The sequence below is a fragment of the Amphiprion ocellaris genome, chromosome 14 (assembly GCF_022539595.1).
Source record: "Amphiprion ocellaris isolate individual 3 ecotype Okinawa chromosome 14, ASM2253959v1, whole genome shotgun sequence".
Taxonomy (NCBI): Eukaryota; Metazoa; Chordata; class Actinopteri; family Pomacentridae; genus Amphiprion; species Amphiprion ocellaris.
The window spans coordinates 8,338,576-8,358,388 of record NC_072779.1 but is presented as its reverse complement, the minus strand read 5'-3'; the positions used below and the strand labels follow the sequence as shown (position 1 = coordinate 8,358,388).

The 19,813-nt window shown below is 39.5% G+C and overlaps 2 protein-coding genes and 1 non-coding gene across 5 annotated transcripts; 1 reads left to right on the top strand and 2 right to left on the bottom strand.

The window, feature by feature from the left end:
• The first annotated feature begins 130 nt into the window (after nt 1-130).
• On the top strand, nt 131-12,774 carry dpp3 (dipeptidyl-peptidase 3). Of its 2 annotated transcripts, none has more exons than XM_023291502.3 (19): nt 131-364; nt 2,299-2,457; nt 2,623-2,767; nt 2,895-2,984; nt 3,290-3,427; nt 3,694-3,768; nt 4,025-4,115; nt 5,023-5,153; nt 5,492-5,622; nt 6,994-7,052; nt 7,586-7,780; nt 7,903-8,015; nt 8,114-8,206; nt 8,354-8,416; nt 8,533-8,657; nt 9,230-9,350; nt 9,652-9,831; nt 10,653-10,815; nt 11,877-12,774. In XM_023291502.3, exons 1-19 carry the CDS (start codon nt 204-206, stop codon nt 12,017-12,019), a joined length of 2,376 nt encoding a protein of 791 aa, XP_023147270.3. In that variant the 5' UTR covers nt 131-203; the 3' UTR covers nt 12,020-12,774. The 2 variants fall into 2 exon arrangements, with proteins under 2 accessions (XP_023147270.3, XP_023147271.2); XM_023291503.3 differs by lacking the exon at nt 131-364 and adding an exon at nt 529-669.
• On the bottom strand, nt 256-337 carry trnas-gcu (transfer RNA serine (anticodon GCU)). The gene has a single exon. It is a non-coding gene; the product is annotated as a tRNA-Ser (tRNA).
• Nucleotides 12,775-13,262: 488 nt separating the features above from the next.
• On the bottom strand, nt 13,263-18,919 carry LOC111582690 (ras and Rab interactor 2-like). Of its 2 annotated transcripts, none has more exons than XM_023291514.3 (6): nt 18,770-18,919; nt 18,051-18,254; nt 17,834-17,954; nt 16,450-16,522; nt 16,162-16,253; nt 13,263-14,656 (listed from the first exon to the last, which is right to left on the bottom strand). In XM_023291514.3, the coding sequence occupies exons 1-6, from the start codon at nt 18,788-18,790 to the stop codon at nt 13,389-13,391; spliced, it is 1,779 nt and encodes a 592-aa protein (XP_023147282.1). In that variant the 5' UTR covers nt 18,791-18,919; the 3' UTR covers nt 13,263-13,388. The 2 variants fall into 2 exon arrangements, with proteins under 2 accessions (XP_023147282.1, XP_035813682.1); XM_035957789.2 differs by having other exon boundaries at nt 17,840-17,954.
• Nucleotides 18,920-19,813: the final 894 nt, after the last annotated feature.

The following is a 19,813-nucleotide window of genomic DNA, read 5'->3' as shown; positions in this document are numbered from 1 at the left end:
GTCATGATTTTATGACTAAATTGTGTGTTTAAACACAATTTAGGAAAGAAAAAATATGAGGACTGGAAAGAGGAGGAGGAGACAGTGAAGTGTGGTTGGAGAGCAGAGGGGGGATTGTGGGTAGCAGCTGCTGGTGGAGCACGTTGGTCTGAGTGTCACCTTGTCATGTGACCTGTCTTCCGTGGGTATAATCAATACACAACATGTATCAGTGCCGATTATTGACGAAATGTCTTCGTTTGAGGAAAAGGTTACCGACGAGGATGGGATTCGAACCCACGCGTGCAGAGCACAATGGATTAGCAGTCCATCGCCTTAACCACTCGGCCACCTCGTCGTGTGTTTTGCTGTCGAAGAGATATAGGTAATTATTTATGACTGTATCTATATTTCACCATACTTCTTTATTTTGTGGCGTTACAGTGTAGTTTTCTTGTGTTTGACGACCACACGTTGTGTTTTTCATGCTAAATCTTGTCAAGGAGTATTACGACGTGAAAGTGGGTCGGAAACTCCGGCGCTGCTACTTGGTGATTGGTTAAAATTTCTACCAATCACAACATGTAGCCTGTGATTGGTCAAGGGGCGGGTGTAGCGCTGAATGAATACAGGAAGTGTACAGCGTGAGACTGCAATTTGACGTTCGCTGGAGCTGATAACGAAATTAAGGTAACGAGCCGTTGAGTTGACTTTCACCTCTATAGCTGTCTGGTATTTATTAATTAGTAGCAAACTGTGCACATTAACGGGTCGCATAGTATTTTAGACCTACAGAAGTTGTGGCAGCGTGTTGAAATGCTCCAAACAGCCAGCAGCCGCCTTAGCATGCTCGCTAGAAGCTAACGTTACAGAGTTAGCTGTAGCGTCAATCGTATTTACTTAAACTTGCACTTGGAGTCTTGTCTTGCTGATTATGTGCTGGCGGTATTTCAAGGGGGATAAAACAGGTTGTTTTTCGCAGGTAGTCGCTTCACTTCCCAGGAATTTCTAGTTCTGAGGGAAAGTGAAACAGAAAACATGCTTCAGTATGTTAACTGACTGGTTCCTCTTGAATCTGTGCCACGGTCTGATAGTTCAAGATTCATTATGAGCACCTGCTGTCTCAAAAACTTTAACTTAGCTTTTAGTTAACCTCATTGTACCAGAAAAATTCCGTACACTTCGATTCGACGTTTTGTTTCTCAATAATCATAATAATAACTTTCTTTGCAGCGGTTTGCAAAGTGCTTTGACAGGGAACGCAGAATACCCACAATCCAACATAACAATATTTAAAAGAAAGGCAAAACAAATAGAGTACAGATGCTATAATGCAAAACTTATTATGGCTGTTTTAATAAATACAAGTAAAATAGTTGAAGTAATAAAACATAAGTCATGCTTTCCATTAGAGAAAGCATAAAAATTGTGTATAAAATTAAGTACAAATATGAGGTAGTTTTGCTTGGGGTTGTTAATTGAACAAATCAAACAATCTGAGACCTCAGTTAGGCAAGATTTTGATGTTCATTCAGTTTTCTCTCATATTTTGTGGAGGATTAACTCGACCAGATACTAGTTAAATAGACTGAGGTTACTGTCACCGGTGTGTTCAGTGGAGATGAATGATTTGGGAAAATAATCACAATGTCTGTCAGAGATATTGCAATTGTGTTTGGATTTTTAAAGTCAAGCTTCAGGTCAATATCCATGGTATAAATTTAAAACAGAGGATGGAGAATTACCACTTGAGATACCATCAAAAGACATGAATTTGAAATTTATATCCTGAATTTCAGTCTTTTCAGTTTGCTAATTTCATTGTTTCACTGTGATTTGATCTTGAAATTCATTTACTATTCAGCTCTAGTGTTCAAGATGCAAACTTGGGTAGCATTGGCAATTAAAAATTTAGAATTTTCCACAAAATAATCATACATATATATCAGAAGATAGTTTTTAACATTTTGCAATCAAGGTATAAAAAAACTTGTCATCTTGTATAACTGTTATAAATGAGTATCTGCATGTTTGTATAGTACACATGCTGTTCTCCTCTGCATAACCTGTCAAAAGCAGACAGGTGTTCAAATACTTCTAGAGCCCACGGTTAAAAAAAAGATGTTGATTCTAACTTGCAGTTCCTTTTTAAAAACTCATCTCATTATTATGCCATTTCTTTTATCTGTCTCTCCTCTTGTTTATATGACTGTCACCTTTCTTTCTCGTCCTATTTGCACTTACTTATTGCTGTTTTTTTCAAACTCATATTTTATTCTCCTCATTCTTTTACTGTCGTCTTTCCCTCTCCTGAACTAGTTCCTCTCTCCCAGTGTTAAATCTCAGACCCAAGATGGTGGACTCCCAGTACTACCTCTCAAATGACATCGGTATCTCTGCGCTTGACTGTGGCGAGGCCTTTCGTTTGCTTTCACCTCAGGAGAAGATGTATGCCCACAATCTGTCACGCGCCGCTTGGTACGTTACCGACCTCAGAAATCAAGTATTGAAATCCTAAATCAAACCACCTCCATAAAATATACACATTTCACCTGTTTTTCAAGAATAAAACTGAAGATTTTGTTTTCTTGAAGAGTTGCGGCCCTGCTGATTGCAAAACCTTTGCTTCAACATCTGTCTCAGGTATGGTGGTCTGGCAGTGCTGCTGCAGACGTCCCCGGAGTCGGCAAACATCTTTGTCTTGCTGCAGAGAATCTTCAGGAAGCAGACGCCTGCACAGCTGGAACAAGTCGCCACAGCAGCTGGACTCAGCTCTGAGGAGTACCAGGTGCACAGTCCTACAGTCTTTAGGCAGCTTCTCTTGTTGTTTTTATGCAACCTTTTATCCACAAACAACTGCAAATGTATGTAAGGATGCTCATTTTGCCATATTTTCTTTTATGTGTGATGTTTAGGCCTTCTTGGTTTATGCAGCAGGTCTGTATGCAAACATGGGCAACTACAAGTCTTTTGGAGACACCAAGTTCATCCCAAATCTGCCAAAGGTAAAACAGCCTGTAATGTTAAGTGTAAATCTAGTTCAGTTGTTTTGTTTATGACTTCACAGTATGAGGACACCTATAAAACCTAATGCAATCTGATATTACAGCCCTGTAGGGTTAATTCAACAATTTTCTAACACACTGTCCACTAAATTTAACACTATCAGCCTCACAGCTAATGTGTTTTGGATTGAAAAAGAGTAACCAATAAATTGGAACATTGGTGTATTATAGCGGCCTTATCATTGAAATATTGCAACAGTTGCAGCATATTTTAAGCTGTCTGCATCTGTGATGTGTCCATCCAGGACAAGCTGAAGGCTCTGGTGTGGGCCAGCCAGGCATTTCAGGAGCAGCCCAGTGAGATGGAGGCTCTGTGGGACAGCTGCTCGGGTCTTCTCTACTCCCTGGAAGACAGACAGAAACAGCTGGGGCTGGGCGACAAGGTGGGATCTTGTATCATTTAATGCAGATTTCAGGCCTGCTTTGACCAAAACTATTTTCTCAGATAATATGGAATAAAATATCCATTGTGTTTCACAGACTGGATTGATCTAACAAATGTTAGAGAATATTTTTCCATCTGCATCATAAACACTGGAAAGTTTTGTTCTTTCTGGGAGATATGTCCTCCTCTCTCTCTACTGCTTTTCTCATTTCTGAGATGTGACTGTGACCCCTCATAAGGAGTTTGTGGTTTTGTCTTCTTCAGGGAATTACCACCTATTTCTCAGGAAACTGCTGTCTGGAGGACGCTGAGCTGGCTCAGAAGTTCCTTGACTCAAAAGTAAGCAAAATTCACACCTAATATACGTAACTGTATTTCCACAGTTTTGTTTCATTTCTCCTGTAATAAGCTGCAATCTATCTTCCCATTTTCTTTCAATTGTGACATGTTCATATCAAAATAAATCAACATTTTACAAGCTTGCCTTTTACCATTGTCGTCCATTTTGATGACAGGATGAGTCATCAGCTCTTTCATGTTTCTTTCAGTCTGACTCAGTTTATTCTTAGCCATGTTGTTTCGGTTTGTTTTCTAGAAACTGTCTGCTTACAACACCCGTCTGTTCAAGAAGGACAATGGAGGGAAAGCCTGTTATGAGGTGCGCTTGGCTTCAGCTGTGCAGAAAGGTCAGAACTACAGTAAAATAACACTGCTAACAATTAATCTGGTGACAGTTATGGGGTACTAAAAATCTATATGCTGCTCTCTTTTCTGGGCTACTGAGGAATAAAATAAATCAGCTATTGTTAATTCAAAATTCTGCAGCTTGAGTGTTCACTGAGCCACGAGTGAGAGCACACACATTACATTTATTTTAAAATGGTTACCTGCCAGGTTTCGTATTGAGTATAAAATTCTTGTATTTGTTTATAAGGAATCATCTGGTCTTGCGCAAGATTACTTCTCAGAAATGCTACTGTTTATGAACCAGGAAGGCCCTTCAGATTGTTTAGTTTTGCTCTTTTAGATGTTCTACACAGCAGAACAAAAATCTCCAGGCTCCGGATTTCAACTGTTATACTTTGAGCCACTAAAACAGCCTTCTAGATGATGTGAAAGGAGCTGAAAATATTGATACTTTATTTATATGTTTCTAGCACATATTCTCATACAAAAACCGTCAGGCTTTTATGTAGTGTTTTATAATTTTTTGGTTTTAGTGTTATACTGATTTTATTTATTATCACCATCATTATTAATTTTGTTCTATTTTATTTTAATATTGTTTTAATATTTCATGATAATTTATTTTGTCTGATTTCAGAACTTTTTCAGCTACGTGTCAACTGCATTGCATCAGTCGCTTGTAAAACAGTTTGAATGGTACTAAATTAGTTTAAAAGGTGTTATACAAAGTTTGTTTCACTGATTGAAGTCACGCAGACTTCATGTGATATCAGACATTCTAACTTGTGACCTCTAATACATTCTGATTACCGACAAATTTATGTAGAGTGATTTATTTGTGTAACTAATGATATTGGCGATGCTGACGATGATTACAGCAAAAAAAAGTACATTACTGCTTCACAGACTGTGCAGTGGACGGGGAATGCGAGTCCTGTTGCGGCAGCTTCAGCTTTGAAGACAAAGAGTTCACTGTGAAGAGGGGAGACTACGGTCCTCTCATGGAGAAGGTCTGCCATTACCTTCAAGAAGCACAGGTGAGACGGGAAAACGAAGAAGAAATGGAGGAAAGAATACAGATAGGCATAGAGTTGATGTTCATTGTGCATTTGCATAACAGTAGGAATAAAAATCACCAAAATATGAAGTTTCCAGTGATGTACATGTGTTCATTTTAGCGTTATCTGTTAGTTGGGAAAATAACTAAAAAAAAAAATCCAAAATTGCATCTTGAAAGTGATGTAAAAATCAATAGAATTTGGAAAACAATATTAGGAAGAGGTTAGAACAGATAAAGCCTTCTCTATGTGAATGTATCTGAGTTTTCCTGACACCTGCTTTTGACCTCTTTGTTTTGCTTACAATTATTTCACAGACGTATGCTGCCAATGAGAACCAGAGGAAGATGCTGGAAGAGTACCAGCGCAGCTTCACCTTGGGCTCAGTGGACGCCCATAAAGAGGGTTCACGTTACTGGATCAAAGACAAGGGTCCAATCGTTGAGAGGTGAGACACTGAATCACCTTTCAGAACGTCTACTCAACACGCTGACCGTCCACTATGAAGGTTATTCCATCATTAAGCAGCAGCTTCACAACAAACAGATCTCTTGATCACCTATCAAATCATGTCTACGTTGAATATTATTTTTATTTATTTAATAATCATTATCTTTTTTTTTAAATTGCTCTTTTGCTATTGCAAATGAACAGCAGAAGCAGGAAACTTACTCTTTATCTTTAATAATCTTCATATCACTCAAGAAGAAAAGAATCCAAAGAAAAGGAGATGAAGAGAGCTGGTTGTATCCAGTTACAAGTAGATCCAATTAAAATTGGACCTTATGGGTTTTACATACTCCATATATTTTGTCCAGATCTGATAATCTTTTTGCACACCGAGGCCAAATATCAACCTTTCTATAATCTAAACCTTGTGTACAATGTCAATCCATTCCTCATTTGTGGGTGGTTCTACTTTTAACCATTTTCTTGGGATGTTTTTTGTACTTGCTGCCTATAATATGCCAAGTAAATACTTGTCATTAGCATTCCAAATTTCAAACAATATATCACCCAAATATATAATTTACATTTAAAAGAAATGTTTACATTAAATATATGATTTATATGTTCTTGGAGCCATTTTCAGTAGGTTCTAAGAACATGGCAATCCTAAAAGATATGAAAGTGATTGGCTTCTTAATCCTGCTAAGTCTCCAACAGGTGTCACCTCAGCCTTGTTGTCGTTTCTGGATGGGTGTAACAATTAATCGGTTTTTCCAGCAAAACTTAACACGTTTGAGATGTACTGTAGTTTGCATATTTTCTCCCAAGTCTCAACGGATATCGAAACATTTCCTTCTCTCTCCCACTTCCTTTTTATATATTCTGTGTTGTCTTGTTTCGATTGTAGGACGTCATCATTCAAAAACAAATCTGTTTCTGATCTTGCCGTGGGCCAAATTGATTATTTCCAAGCACCACTTAGCTGTAATGAAGGTCTCCTGTTTTTAGGATGGCATTTTGCATAATGACACACCTACTTTATACATTTAGGATATGATTATAATTAGCACTCAGTCAATGACACGTGTTTAACACAGCAGTTTATTAATGGTAATGATTGATGACTGTTTCTGTGTAGAAAACAATGCAACTATAAAAGTGATCTTTGGTCTCATCAACCTTCACTTCCTCATAAATCAAGTCTAAGTCTGTGATACTTCTTTAGTTGTTCACTTCCTTATAAAGTTCATTCTGACCTTTGCACTGAGTGTTGAGTACTACTGTCTTTTATTAACCTGTGAAACATTCCTCTCTCTGCTCTTCACACCTCATTACTCTTCACTCCCTCCTCTGCCTCGTCTTCTCTCAGCTATATAGGTTTCATAGAGAGCTACAGAGACCCATTTGGCTCCAGAGGGGAGTTTGAAGGTAAATGTCCAGTCCATCACGAACAGTGGCATTAACATGTTTATTGGCATGCAAGCTGTGATCCCAGGGGGCCTCTTCAACTTTTATTGCCGTGGTTCAGAGCTGAGAATGTGGCTGAGCCCCTTAACACTGTTACTTAAGTAGACAGCAATGAATCTAGTGGTCTTAGCGGGACACACATTCAAGAGAATGTCTTTTACTACTTGGACAGACTGAGAATTACACTGTTTACTTGAGCGTAAATCAGTCAACATGGTACCTTTAACACACTTCACTTAACCTGAAAGTGGAAGAACCTGAAAAGTTTTAGCCACTTCAGATATTTAAAGTCTCATGTATTGATTAGTTTCTCATTCATTCTGTATTTTTCAATTTAGCGCAACTCGTATGTGGTTAAGTAGCATGAAAAATTATTCTCACTTTACATTTAGATTACAAGAGGATTTATATCACAGTCTTGCTTCAAAATTAATTAAAAGTTGTCTTAGTGTTCAGTTCAATTCCCAGCTTTGAGGTTGTGCTGTCATGTGCAGGTTTTGTTGCCGTTGTGAACAAGGCGATGAGCGAGCGTTTTGCCAAGCTGGTGAGTTCAGCAGAGGTCTTGCTTCCTGAGCTGCCTTGGCCGAGGGAGTTTGAGAAGGACACTTTCCTTAAACCCGACTTCACCTCACTGGATGTTCTCACCTTTGCTGGAAGTGGAATACCAGCTGGCATCAACATCCCAAACTGTACGTAGACTCTGAAGTCTGACTTGATCAGATAGTGTCAGGTTTGCTGAGTTTAAGTGGGTTTTTTTTGGTTGTTTTACAGCATTATACTTCAGTGTTTGTGTGCTTTTTGTTCTGTATAGATGATGACATCAGGCAGTCTGAGGGCTTTAAGAACGTGTCGCTAGGCAACGTGCTGGCTGTAGCATATGCTACACAAAAAGAGAAATTGACTTTCCTGAAAGAGGAGGACAAGGTAAAGTATGCAGCTTCGTGACTCTCCTTTACACCACCTCTCATCTCTGTCACGCTGCTGTAGTTCTACATTCTTCTGTGGGTTTTTTTTCCCTGTAGGATTTGTTTATCAAATGGAAGGGCCCATCGTTCGAGGTGCAGGTTGGACTTCATGAGCTGTTGGGACATGGAAGTGGAAAGCTCTTTGTCCAGGTCAGCCAAACATGCTGCTGCTGCACATTCATATCAGGCATTTTATGTCCTTTTGGTGTGCCAATGAAAGAAATGGAAGCATTTGATGTTTAAGGTTTTAGATATTGTTGGTTAAATGTTTAATTTAAATCTGCCCTCCATCCAAAGGATGATCAGGGCAAGTTCAACTTTGACGAGAGTAAGGTGGTCAACCCAGAGACTGGAGAACCGGTTAGTTTTTGTCTGTGTGTCTGTTGCTGTCAGGTCCTAAAATAATGTTTATTCTTAACTCTGTTCAGGTTGTGAAAAAGAGACAAGGTTACTGATAGTGCAAGTTCATCTTTCAGGTGTCCAGCTGGTATCGGGGCAGTGAGACATGGGACAGTAAATTCTCCACGATTGCTTCCTCTTATGAAGAATGCCGCGCCGAGTGTGTCGGACTTTATCTGTGTCTCAACAAGCAAGCACTCAGGTGTGTCATGTATTATATCTTTACTAATTTGGTGCACTTAATATATCATGAACGTCTCATGTATTAAACATCCTAATTGCCAGTCATTATTGAGGAATTTAGACAGACAAAAAAAGACTTTATATATTCAAGACATTAACATTAAAATCACTCTGGGACACACTTCCAGGGTTTGCTGTTATCCAAAAATGTAATTGGAGCCCTGAAATCCCCCTAAATTGTCAATTTTTGTCAGCTGGGAGAATATTTTGGGACTTACGAGAGCCTTTTGGGAGCCATAAAAAAATCATTAAGTCCTGTTAAGTATGTTGAATACTGAACAGAAAAATAAACAGAAGTGCCAAAAGAAATATTGCACGTTTCATTTTGTTTGTTCATGAGCCTTGACGAGCTGCTTAGTTTGCTTTTGCCCTGGAGCAGTGATTTCTTAGTCGTATATTGATGGTTTTGAAATAATTCTTTTCATCAGGCAATGTAGGCCCTTTTTAAATAAATATTTGCTGAATGCAGTGGTTTTTATTTGTGTTTGCTTTGAGGGAGGCCAACTTGTTAATCATTTGTGTTCGTTGCAGTATTTTTGGCCATGACGAACAGGATGCAGAGGACGTGGTGTACGTCAACTGGCTCAGCATGGTCAGAGCTGGTCTTTTGGGCCTGGAGTTCTACACACCTGAGAGCAAGAGCTGGAGACAGGTAATGTGTCCGAGTCACTTTTTTTCCATAGCATGTGGTTCCACTCTATACATGGTATGCAACATTTCATTTATACGGAACTTCAACAATACATAGTGTTGGCTGAGCAGTGTTTACAAGACGAGTCAACATACAGACAATTAAGTATGTGTTTCTTACAACCTGACAGGCTCCGTTCAGTGTGTCTGTGTTGTTTTATAATGCACCTTATAGTGAGGCGGACTCCGTGTTTACATGAGTGTCAGAAGATCTATACAGTATTTCACATGCATGCATGTGTACGTACGTCGGTTTGTCTCAGGCTCACATGCAGGCTCGTTTCGTGATCCTGCGGGTTCTGCTGGAGGCCGGGGAAGGTCTGGTGGGTCTGGAGGAAGTGACGGGACAAGACGGCAAACCTGACGCACGAATCACGCTGGACCGAAGCAAGATCCACACTGTGGGCAAGAACGCCATCCACAGGTTCCTTTGTAAACTGCAGGTATAGCCAAGTTTTTCCATTTGCCTAACATACAGTGAAAAAGAGCATGTTGTCTTTTAATCAAACGAAACTAATTCACTTGAGACACAGAGCAACTTAATGGCACTAATACACTACTGGACATTCCCTTTTTATTTTAAACAGAGATGAACTGATCAGTTGATTAAGCCATTTGTCAATCTACTGCAAATGTATTGGTAAAAAATGTGATTAACGTTTCCAATCTCATAAACTTTAATCAATCATAGCTGCAGCAAATGTGAATACATGTGTTTCATCGTGTTTGTAGTCAGTTAATATGGGTTTTGATCTGTTTATCGAACAAAACAATTAAATAAAATTGATCGGATTGGGCTCTGACAAATTGTGATGGGTATTGCTTACTGTTTTCTGATGTTTTAATGGTTTTATCAAGCAGGTCAACTGCAAAATTAACCAATAATAAAAATAACTATTAGGTGCATTCAGAATTAAAATAGAAAATTAAGCCAATTAAATAACCTAACAGGTTGCTATGGTCTCTGTGTTGCCATTACTGTTTTGTGAGACTCTAGTAAGCAGTTATGACAACTTTATTCCTCTGTGCTGCTCCCCAGTTAGTTTATGACTTAATAATTAACTCATTAGAACAGTTAAATAATGACTCCGAGTACAAAAATCATAGTGCCTGGTGCTTTTATTGCACGAGTCATCCTAGATACACCTAGAATGTAATAGAAACTTTCCACCTCTGTCAAATATAAGCTATCATTAAGTATATTATTTTTATTCCTCTCTCTCTACATCCAACATGTTGTTTACCGGATTTCTCTAATTTGTAGGTCTTCAAGTCGACAGCAGATGTGGATGGAGGCAGAGCTCTGTATGACGGTTACTCCACCGTCAGCGACAGCGGCGCGTACAACTTCCTGCGTCTGCGGGAGACGGTGCTGCTGAGGAAGGAAGCTCGCAAGATGTTTGTTCAGGCCAACACCAGAGTCAGCGGTATGTAGCTGACCATGTTTACCAATTCACACCCACAAATATTAGTGCCATCGGTTCTCATTCTGCCAACATCCCTGCGGTTAACAATGCCAACAGAACAATAACTAATTGGGCATCCTGGGCTTAGTTCTGCTTACGACAACTGTGATTGGTTTAGTGAAACACAAACAAGCCGTAGCACTTTTTCCCCCCTATGGCAGAATGATAATGGCCGCAGCCAGGCCGTTCTCCAGTGCTGACACAGCGCTGTGCAAGTAAGGCTGGCTATGCGAGACTAATGGCAACAGCACTGAGTGTGACAATTAAATTAAGTGTGACAATTAGGGTCCTTTCAAACTGTTAGCACACTCCTTTTTTTGTCTGAATAACTGAGTCAAATCTGAACTCTGAGAAATGGATGTTCATGTTTGTGCATCTGTGGGTACAGTGCCATTGGGAAATGTTTATAGCCAGTTCAGCATACTTTTAATGCTGTCAGTGTGAAAAATAAAAACAAGGCTCTAGTTGGAGCCTACATTTTTCATGGCAGCATTGTGCATTCTGTTAATATGCACCAAAGCATTATGGGACGTGGCTCTAAAACCGAATGGAAGTAGGGTAAAGAATAACAGTACTGGTAGTAAAATACATTAATATTTAGTTTTTTCATGCTGCACTGTCAAAATATTTTACTGTTGTGTCAGTTTTGATTGAAGGAGGTCCAAATGTGTCAGACTTTAAAAACTCCTGTTCAGCTGATTTTTATCTTGTACAAAAAAAAATCAGTTTTATAAGTATCTCATCAATGAAAGGATGATTACTGCCCTGTGAGTCACGCAAGTTTTATAGAGATTTGTTCGGAATACTGCAAGAATAACGCCTCAGAAACTGATTATAGAACAGTTGTGTCAAGTTTGTATTAGCATTGCTTCATCAATACTTGATAGAAAATGTCAGTGGCTGATGAGCAAAAACATGAAGAAATATGCTACAGGTAAAGTGGCAGCAATTATGCATACATACAAGCAAAAATGACTTTTTGTTGATTACTCAGTGTTTGTTTGTTTGTGTGTTGTTTCCAGGGGACAGCGTAGAACTGGTGGAATATGAAGGCAGCGCGGCAGGTTTGATTTGTTCCTTCACTGAGCGCTTCCAAGAAGACGCAGAGCAGCTGGAGACCAACCTTCTGGAGCTGAACAAAAGAGACGCCACCTGCTGGTGCTGATGGATGGTCAGATTATCTGGTCTGTAGGTTTCAAAAGTCCCAAATGAAATCAGATTTCTTTTGGACTGTATGTGAAAGCAAAGTGATTCCTAGTGAATGGTAAAAACAGACAGAACTTGAAATGATCCAAATACTTTTAGAATACACTTCTGTTGAGACCAAGTTTAGGTTTCAAACTTCAAATAAAGCCATAAGACTAAACCAGATCTGCTATAGACACCAGCCACAATTTTCCAGCTCTAATTCTTAAAGTATGCTGGTTCAGTGTCAGGTCTGTCTATGATAACTGGATGGAATATGACTGAATGAGCTGCTTATTAGTACATCACTCTCATAAATGCACTTGGAAATGTATTTTTCTAAGGAGAAGTTGTAAGAGCTGTCAAACTGATGCAACCTGACAATTAAAAATGGATCCTGGGCATAAATGTGAAAAATTGGCTTTGCAGATATTCACAAAATGGTTGCTATGACATGTTTGGTTGTACTCAAAATGAATTATTCATTTTTACGGTCAACTGATGGCTTGAAATTATTCTACCTTTACATCTTAACTTCTAAGAATAAACCCAGCCTTCGAGATGATCTGACAAATTTAGACTGTAAGGCAAAAAAAATACTTCATGTGGTTATTTTTTTTGCCAGGTTTGGCATAACGAAGTCCTGGATTACTTTTATTGCTGTGTCTGGAAGGCGTAAAAACTCTATGTAAGAAATGTGATGAATCCATACAAATAAAAATCTGTTTGATAAGACTTTAGTGGTATTTTTGGTATACTGACTTTCATTATATTTTAATAACATAACAAACAACCCTGATGTCTCAACAAGAATTTTCACCAAATGAAAGTATGAATGTCAACACAGGAAAGAGTTGTTAAACTCAATTAAACTGAATTCTCAGCTTTTGATATATCACAGTAGGAGGCACATCTGGTCTCCTATCCTGCAATTTTGATTAAAAAGAGGTGATGATTGCAATTACTTTTGGTAACCAACAATTATAATTCATATTTGTAACTATATTACAACAAAGATAATGTTTATTTGCGCTTCAAATGCAAAAAAAATCTAGTGATGAATGGTTCATTATAATTGATGACATAACTCGACAGTTTCAAGACTCTTAAATGTAATTTTTAGACAAAACAGACTTCAAAGGAAACAATTGACCCTCTGTCGGGTAGAAAATCGTCATAAAAATGGATAAGTTGCTTCAAAAATTGTAGTAAAACTTACTTAATTCAAAGTTTTGCTTTATTTTAAAAATAAATCGGTATTATGACTGTCTCCATTACAATTCCAAGAGTTTCTAAAGAATGTTTCCTGACATTACATAATCTAATTCAGTTCCAGTCTCAGATGTTCACTAAAGGCTTGTACCATCGGCCTGTTCGTTGAGTGAGTCCTGTGGAGTCTCTGTGTCATTTAAAGATGCAGCATTCATCTGTAAAACCAAATTCCTTTCCTCTTCTTCCCTGTCGTTGAGCAGAGCTTCTTTTGTTTCACCGCCTTCATCCCTTTGTTCATCCACACCTGCTTCGTCCTTCTCCGCCTCCCTCTCTGGAGAAGCTTGAGTGTAAGAAGCCTGTTCTGTCAGCTGAGAGAAAGACTGGGAGATGAAGGGGGAGAGAGAGAAGGGGACCTGAGGAGAGGGAGATGGGAAGTCATAAGGGGAACGAGAGGGTGAATTACTGGGTGAGTCATATGGAGAGAGAGAAAAGGGAGCCTTGGGAGATAAAGACGGGGATTGATAAGGCGATAGGGAGGGAGAAGCACCGGGGGAGTCACGAGGTGAGATGGACGGGGACATTTTGGGGAAAAGGGGAGGTGCCATGGGAGAAACAGATGGAGACAGGTAAGGAGAGAGAAAGGGGGATTGGGAAGGATTGATCACTGGAGAGGGCTTCATGTAGTCTGAGTCATCTGGAAGATTCTCTGTTAACGTTAGCTGAGCTGTAGGGAACTTTCCTCTGACTCCAGTTTTACTTTGGTTTGCTTCGATCTGTGTTCGGCTCTGCTCCTGCATCTCAGGCTGGAGGTGAGGAGATGCTGATGGAGGCTGCACTTCAATGGGAGCTTTCTGTGTGGGAAGTTGAGGCTGTGTATCTTCAGCTGTTAGATCAATAGGAGTGGGTTGAGCAGTTCCTTGTCCCCCTTTCTGCACTTTACATCTCCCCTTCTTTTTCGGCATCAGAGGCGGAGGAGGCGGCGGGGCGAGTGGTGGTGACAGAGGAGTGGACGTCTCTGTGGAAATCCGAACCTTGAGGCTGCGCTTGAACATGCGTCGTCTGCATAAAGCGTTCTGAGATTGCAGGAAAAGAGGGTTGATGAAACAGAGAGCGCCCATGCCGGAGCCACAGTCCAGCTCACTGGGGCTGCGTGTCGTGATCGGACAAAACTCGTGGAACAAGGCGGTATTTGGACCTGATGGTTTAGTGCCAGTGTCTGTTTCAGGAGCTTTACGGAGCTGGTTGTCAGGCTGTGGAGCTGAGTCAGGCTGAGCTGCAGAACTTGTTTGGGGTGCAGCAGTAGCAGGCGGGGCTGATGGTACAGCATCTGGTTTCTTGTCTTCATCTTTCTGGGGCTTTGGTGCTTCCCGTGGGCCACGGACATTTAGATGGGAACTCCAGAATTCTGTAAAATGAGACAAATGTGTGGAACGTTCTAATATTTTCACTTCGTGATAATCAAAAGTTACACTGGGCACATCACAGTGGTTGAAAATGGCAATTTCTGTCTCTGCTGGCATATGGAGTCCCTCCTCCTATTGTTGAAGCAAAAAAAGTCACGTATGTTAACACTTCTGCGCTAGGCAAGACTCCTGAGGGCAACACAGATCTCTTCTCCATAGACACCGGAGTACTTCAAGGAGACACTCTAGCACCTTTCCTCTTCATCATCTGCTTAGACTATGAACTGAGGAATGCAATCTCGTCCTCCAATGGCCTGATCTTAAAATGTTGTCAAAGTAGAAGACACCCTGAAGAAGTCATCTCAGAACTTGCATTCACAGATAACATAGTCCTCCTGGAAAACACACTCAGTGAAGCAGAAGACCTTCTGCATTGGGTAGAGCGAGAAACAAGACAGATTGGACTCTTCCAGAATGCTGGAAAGACGAAGTTCATGCACCTTAACCCAACATCTGAAGAGACATTACATGCACTAGATGGGCCTGAGATCGAAAAAGTTGAGAATTTCCTTTATCTTGGAGGCTACACCAACACAGTACATGATATAGAAACAAAAACTGGTAAAGCTTGGGGAGCATTAAACTCTCTGTCAAAAATATGGGTATTTCCAATTACAACAACCAAAATGAGAGTATTCAAGGCTCTATGGATCTGACTCCTGGTCACTAATGAAGACAGCCTCAAAAAGAATTGATGGGACCTATACCAGAATGCTACAGATGGTACAAAACATCTCTGGGAAATTGCACCTCAGCAACAAATCGCTATATGGTTAACATCCACACTTTATTAGGCAATGTAGACTAGCCCCAACGATGCAGCTGGTCGGGTATTCTTATGGAAACCTGATCCTGTCAGAAGGCCTGGCAGGCCTAGCACAACGTTAAGAAAGGTGCTAGAAGAAGACACGTCTGGAAAGCAAAGAACTTTTGACTGCAATGCTGGACAAAGGGAGCTGGATGAAGAACTTTATTCATGTCACCGATTCCGTTGGATGCAACTGACAGACTGACTGCCTCTTATTATTCAGTAATCTCATAAACTATACAAAACAGAAGCACTTTTCACAGAATGTATAAAATGTACAATTTTTGGCAACATTTTAAATATTGTGAAACTTATGTCATCCCTAAATCGATCCAACCTGCAAAGTCTCAATGAAACCAGATGTCTCAACCAAAACAGGAGATAGATTACACAAGTTTCTTTACACCCTCTATTGGGTTTTGATTGATATTGCATAATTTAGAAATTAAGTAATCAGTGGGCAAAAGGAAAAAATGCCCACACACATTTTCAAAGTGTTTATGTTTGCTAGGCAGCAGCTGGGAGGTAATTACTGCTTATATGCTATGTGTGCGCCTTGTGTAACTAAATCCTTACAGGGCGAGGTATTTGAAGATGAGGTTACAAAATGTACTATGAGGAAACAAGGAATTCACTAACCTATTCCCATATGTGAGATGGACTCCAGCTCTTTGTGCGACGCTGCCTTTGCAATGGCATCAGGAAGCTCCAGCGGGAATGGCAATACATCTCTGACACACAATATATAACAGAAACACCGACATTAGTTCTTGCAGATTCATGGATGTTGACATAAATATAGAACAAGATGAAACACTTAGAGGAACATGGTGGGAAGTGTGAGAAAATGAAGATACAAAATTGAAAAAAAAGAAGACTGAAAAAGAACAGCTGCAGAAAATGAGAAGTGCTAAGACTAAATTGTACCTGCTGACACAGTAGAAGGAAATGAGTCTTGGGAGATCTGGGAAGCTGATGGCTGAAGTCTCTAGAGACAGAGCTGGGGATGTTTGGAAAGGGGTAGAAGGATAATTAGAATCAACAGTGTAGTTCTACTTCCTCTGAGGTTTCACTTCTTTAGATATTGGGCGTACAAGAAATTAAAATATTTTACACTGTGACACTCTGAAAGCAATCCTTATGTAATCACGTGTTAAATAATGTGTAATACTACAGCAATCATAGTGTACTTTGAGCTGTGAGTCTTTTAATTGATTTCCTGCATTCCGGTCACTCACTGATTGCGTGAAAATATTTTAAAGAGACCAGGAAATCAATCACTTCATAGAATAATTAGCTATAGGGGTAAAACATACATGAGTAGTGATGAAGACACGAAGTGAAATATGTAGAAGCAGTGATTTGAAAGAAATGAATCATCTGTTTTCATGCTCAGATATATAAATGATGAAGAAATTAAGTACATACATATATAATAACCAGCTAAAACAATGCAATTCAAGAAACTAAGCATCTTAAAATCACTGAACGCTGGTAAGTGGATTTTTCCACTGTGGATTTTAATATAACATTCACCTGCAACAGAAGTATGTTGTTAAATTTTGTGTTGAATCGTTAAGTAAATATAAATATGGGTTTAGAAATTGGAATAGGATAGCAGATGGAGTCAAAATAGTGCAATTTGTGATTTGATAGTGACATATTTTTGCACTGACTTTGTAATCCAACACATTGAACAATGGTTGTTGTAAATAGGGATACCCGACATTGGCATAAAAATGTAATATTGGTCAATATCGTGATCGTTTTCTTGCCTGTCATTAAAACCGATAAAATAATGCCTGGATTTCGCTGGCATTTATCAAACTCATAGTGGGAGGAAGGGAAGGAGGGAGGGAGAGTGTGAACTGTTGTTTGAGACAATTTTTATTATTTTTTTAAAGGAATAAATATGGCATTTTTTCCATAACTTAAGTTGAAGTAGTTTTCTTATTTTGCAAAGACAATGTTTACATTTGGAAAGCCTTGTTGCATTTGAGAATGTATCCCATGGGGCATCACAATAAAATTTGGCATGATGTGCTAAATCCACGACGGGAGATATGTGATGTTACGTAAAATTAGTTAAATAGCCCACATATATCGGTATCTGTTGATATCAGAATCGAAAATTGAGAGTTGGACAATATCGGCATAATGGTTATTGGCAAAAAAAAAAAAAAGCCAATATCGGACATCCCTAGTTGTAAATGTAAATGTTAAAATGCTGTCTGAATAGGTGAGCAGACTACAAATTTCTCCTTTAAAGAGGAAAGTCTCATATTATCACTGATGAGAGTTGACACCTTACTCTTACAGGACTGCTCCTCTATGATGCCAAACTGCTGAACGAAGGACGGCACACTGTCATCCGCCAAACGCACACAAAGCACATTTCTTTGGGATGTGCGAGACTTTCGAACCAGGAAGTTCTGCAGGAAGACACAACTGATTACCAGGTGCAGGTGAGAGGGTATGAGAGACATGGAATAGAAAAGGAAAGAGAGAGAAATTTGATTATTTCAGACCCCTGGAGGCTCCCTTCGCAGTATATGCAGTGCAGTTGCAGGGTTGATTGACAGCTGAAGCCAGACAGGGACTGTGAGCAGGAGACGGTCCAGTACGCTGATGCTTCTCAGGGATCCTCGACCCCTTTGATGCCCCAACAACTTGCGCTGTGAGTCCTGGGAGGGCTCTGGGAAATCATACAGAGGCTCTTCTTGCTGTGCCGTCTAAAACATAACCGCACACAGAACAAATAATTACTGACAGCACTTCAAATGATCGTACAGTCCCACGCTATGTGGTTATTATGTCTCTGTGGTGCAGTGACATAACAGGAGGATGGGTGAGATTGCAGCACACACACCTGCGCAATAAAGGCACCTGGATTTGGACAGCAAGTCCAGACATGGTAAAGTGCAGCAGCTCAGACAGAGCTTAAATGAAATGGGAAAGTTTCAGAAAGAGATCTTTAAATTACAGACACTAACAGACTACACAAATGCCATAACACAACTTTTAATACTCAAATAAAGGCAAATCCCGCTGATTTTGTTTTCTTTTATAATTCTAAGTACATCAATAGACTAAATCTGACAGCACAGCCTACATGTCAACATCTGTCTGCATTCCTGCAAATCCTGCACATTTCCTCCACAACGTATGTTACACACTCTTCCTGCGTTACAATCACAACACTTTTTGCCCCATCTAATGGGGCTGTTTCTATATAAACAAGACCTACCTCTGTGCCCCGATCCTCCATTTTTTTCTTCTTTTATCCCCTCCGATCCACTTTATGATGGCATGCTCCTTTTTTTGTTCTTCCACCAACTTTCCTACGATGGAAAGACAACTTCTCTTCCCCTACGGCCTGTCATGACGTGCACTCACAGATCTGCAGATATGTTTGGCTCCGCCCCCCACAACCCACCTGACCTCACCTGGAAAGATGCGTCATCACGCTGCGTGCCAGCCGCCAAACTCACCGAAATTCAGTTTGTAGTTTTTTGTTTTTTCTAGTCATGATATTTCAGGAGTTAGTTGAAGTTGCTCTGTTGTTGCATTGTTACATTGTAGCTGATATAAATAGCAACAGAACTAATTAGCAAAGTCACAACAGTTATTATTCACATGTACAACCTACAAAATCTCATTTTAATAATTAGTAGCCTATTGATCTTAAGTAAACATGTCCACCTGAGGCCATATCTCTGAATATTTTGTGTATAGCGCTGAATCTATTTTCCACAAAAGTAATACTACTGCTATTACCACTACTACCATTACTACTACTATTAATAAACTCGATCTATTCTAATGGTTTCAAGACCTTGAAAATACTATAGCTGAACAAAATTTTTGCAATATTATTTTATTGTTCATAAAAGGTCAAAATCATTTAGTTAATGGATTAGTTTTTCCAGAGATACTTAAATCTCACAAGATATTTGCAGGAGTGGCATTATGGTGTGTATGCAGATACGTCCCTATAACTACGCATAACCATTAAAAAACTAGCTAATTAAAGCAATAGGTCACTGAGTAACAATGAAATCACGTTTTATTGTTTTTTTTAAGCTGCTACAGTTATATGAGCTATCATGAGACTGCGGATATATTTTTTTCTCAGCATTACATGCAACAATCTGTCCGATAACATTTATGAAAACAAGTATTTCCAAATCACACCCATATGAAGCTATGTAACTCAGTCACACTCTGCACTAGCTGTGATAATGTGGGTTAAGCATAGATAGAAAACAGGAGGGCCTAGTAGTGCACAGTG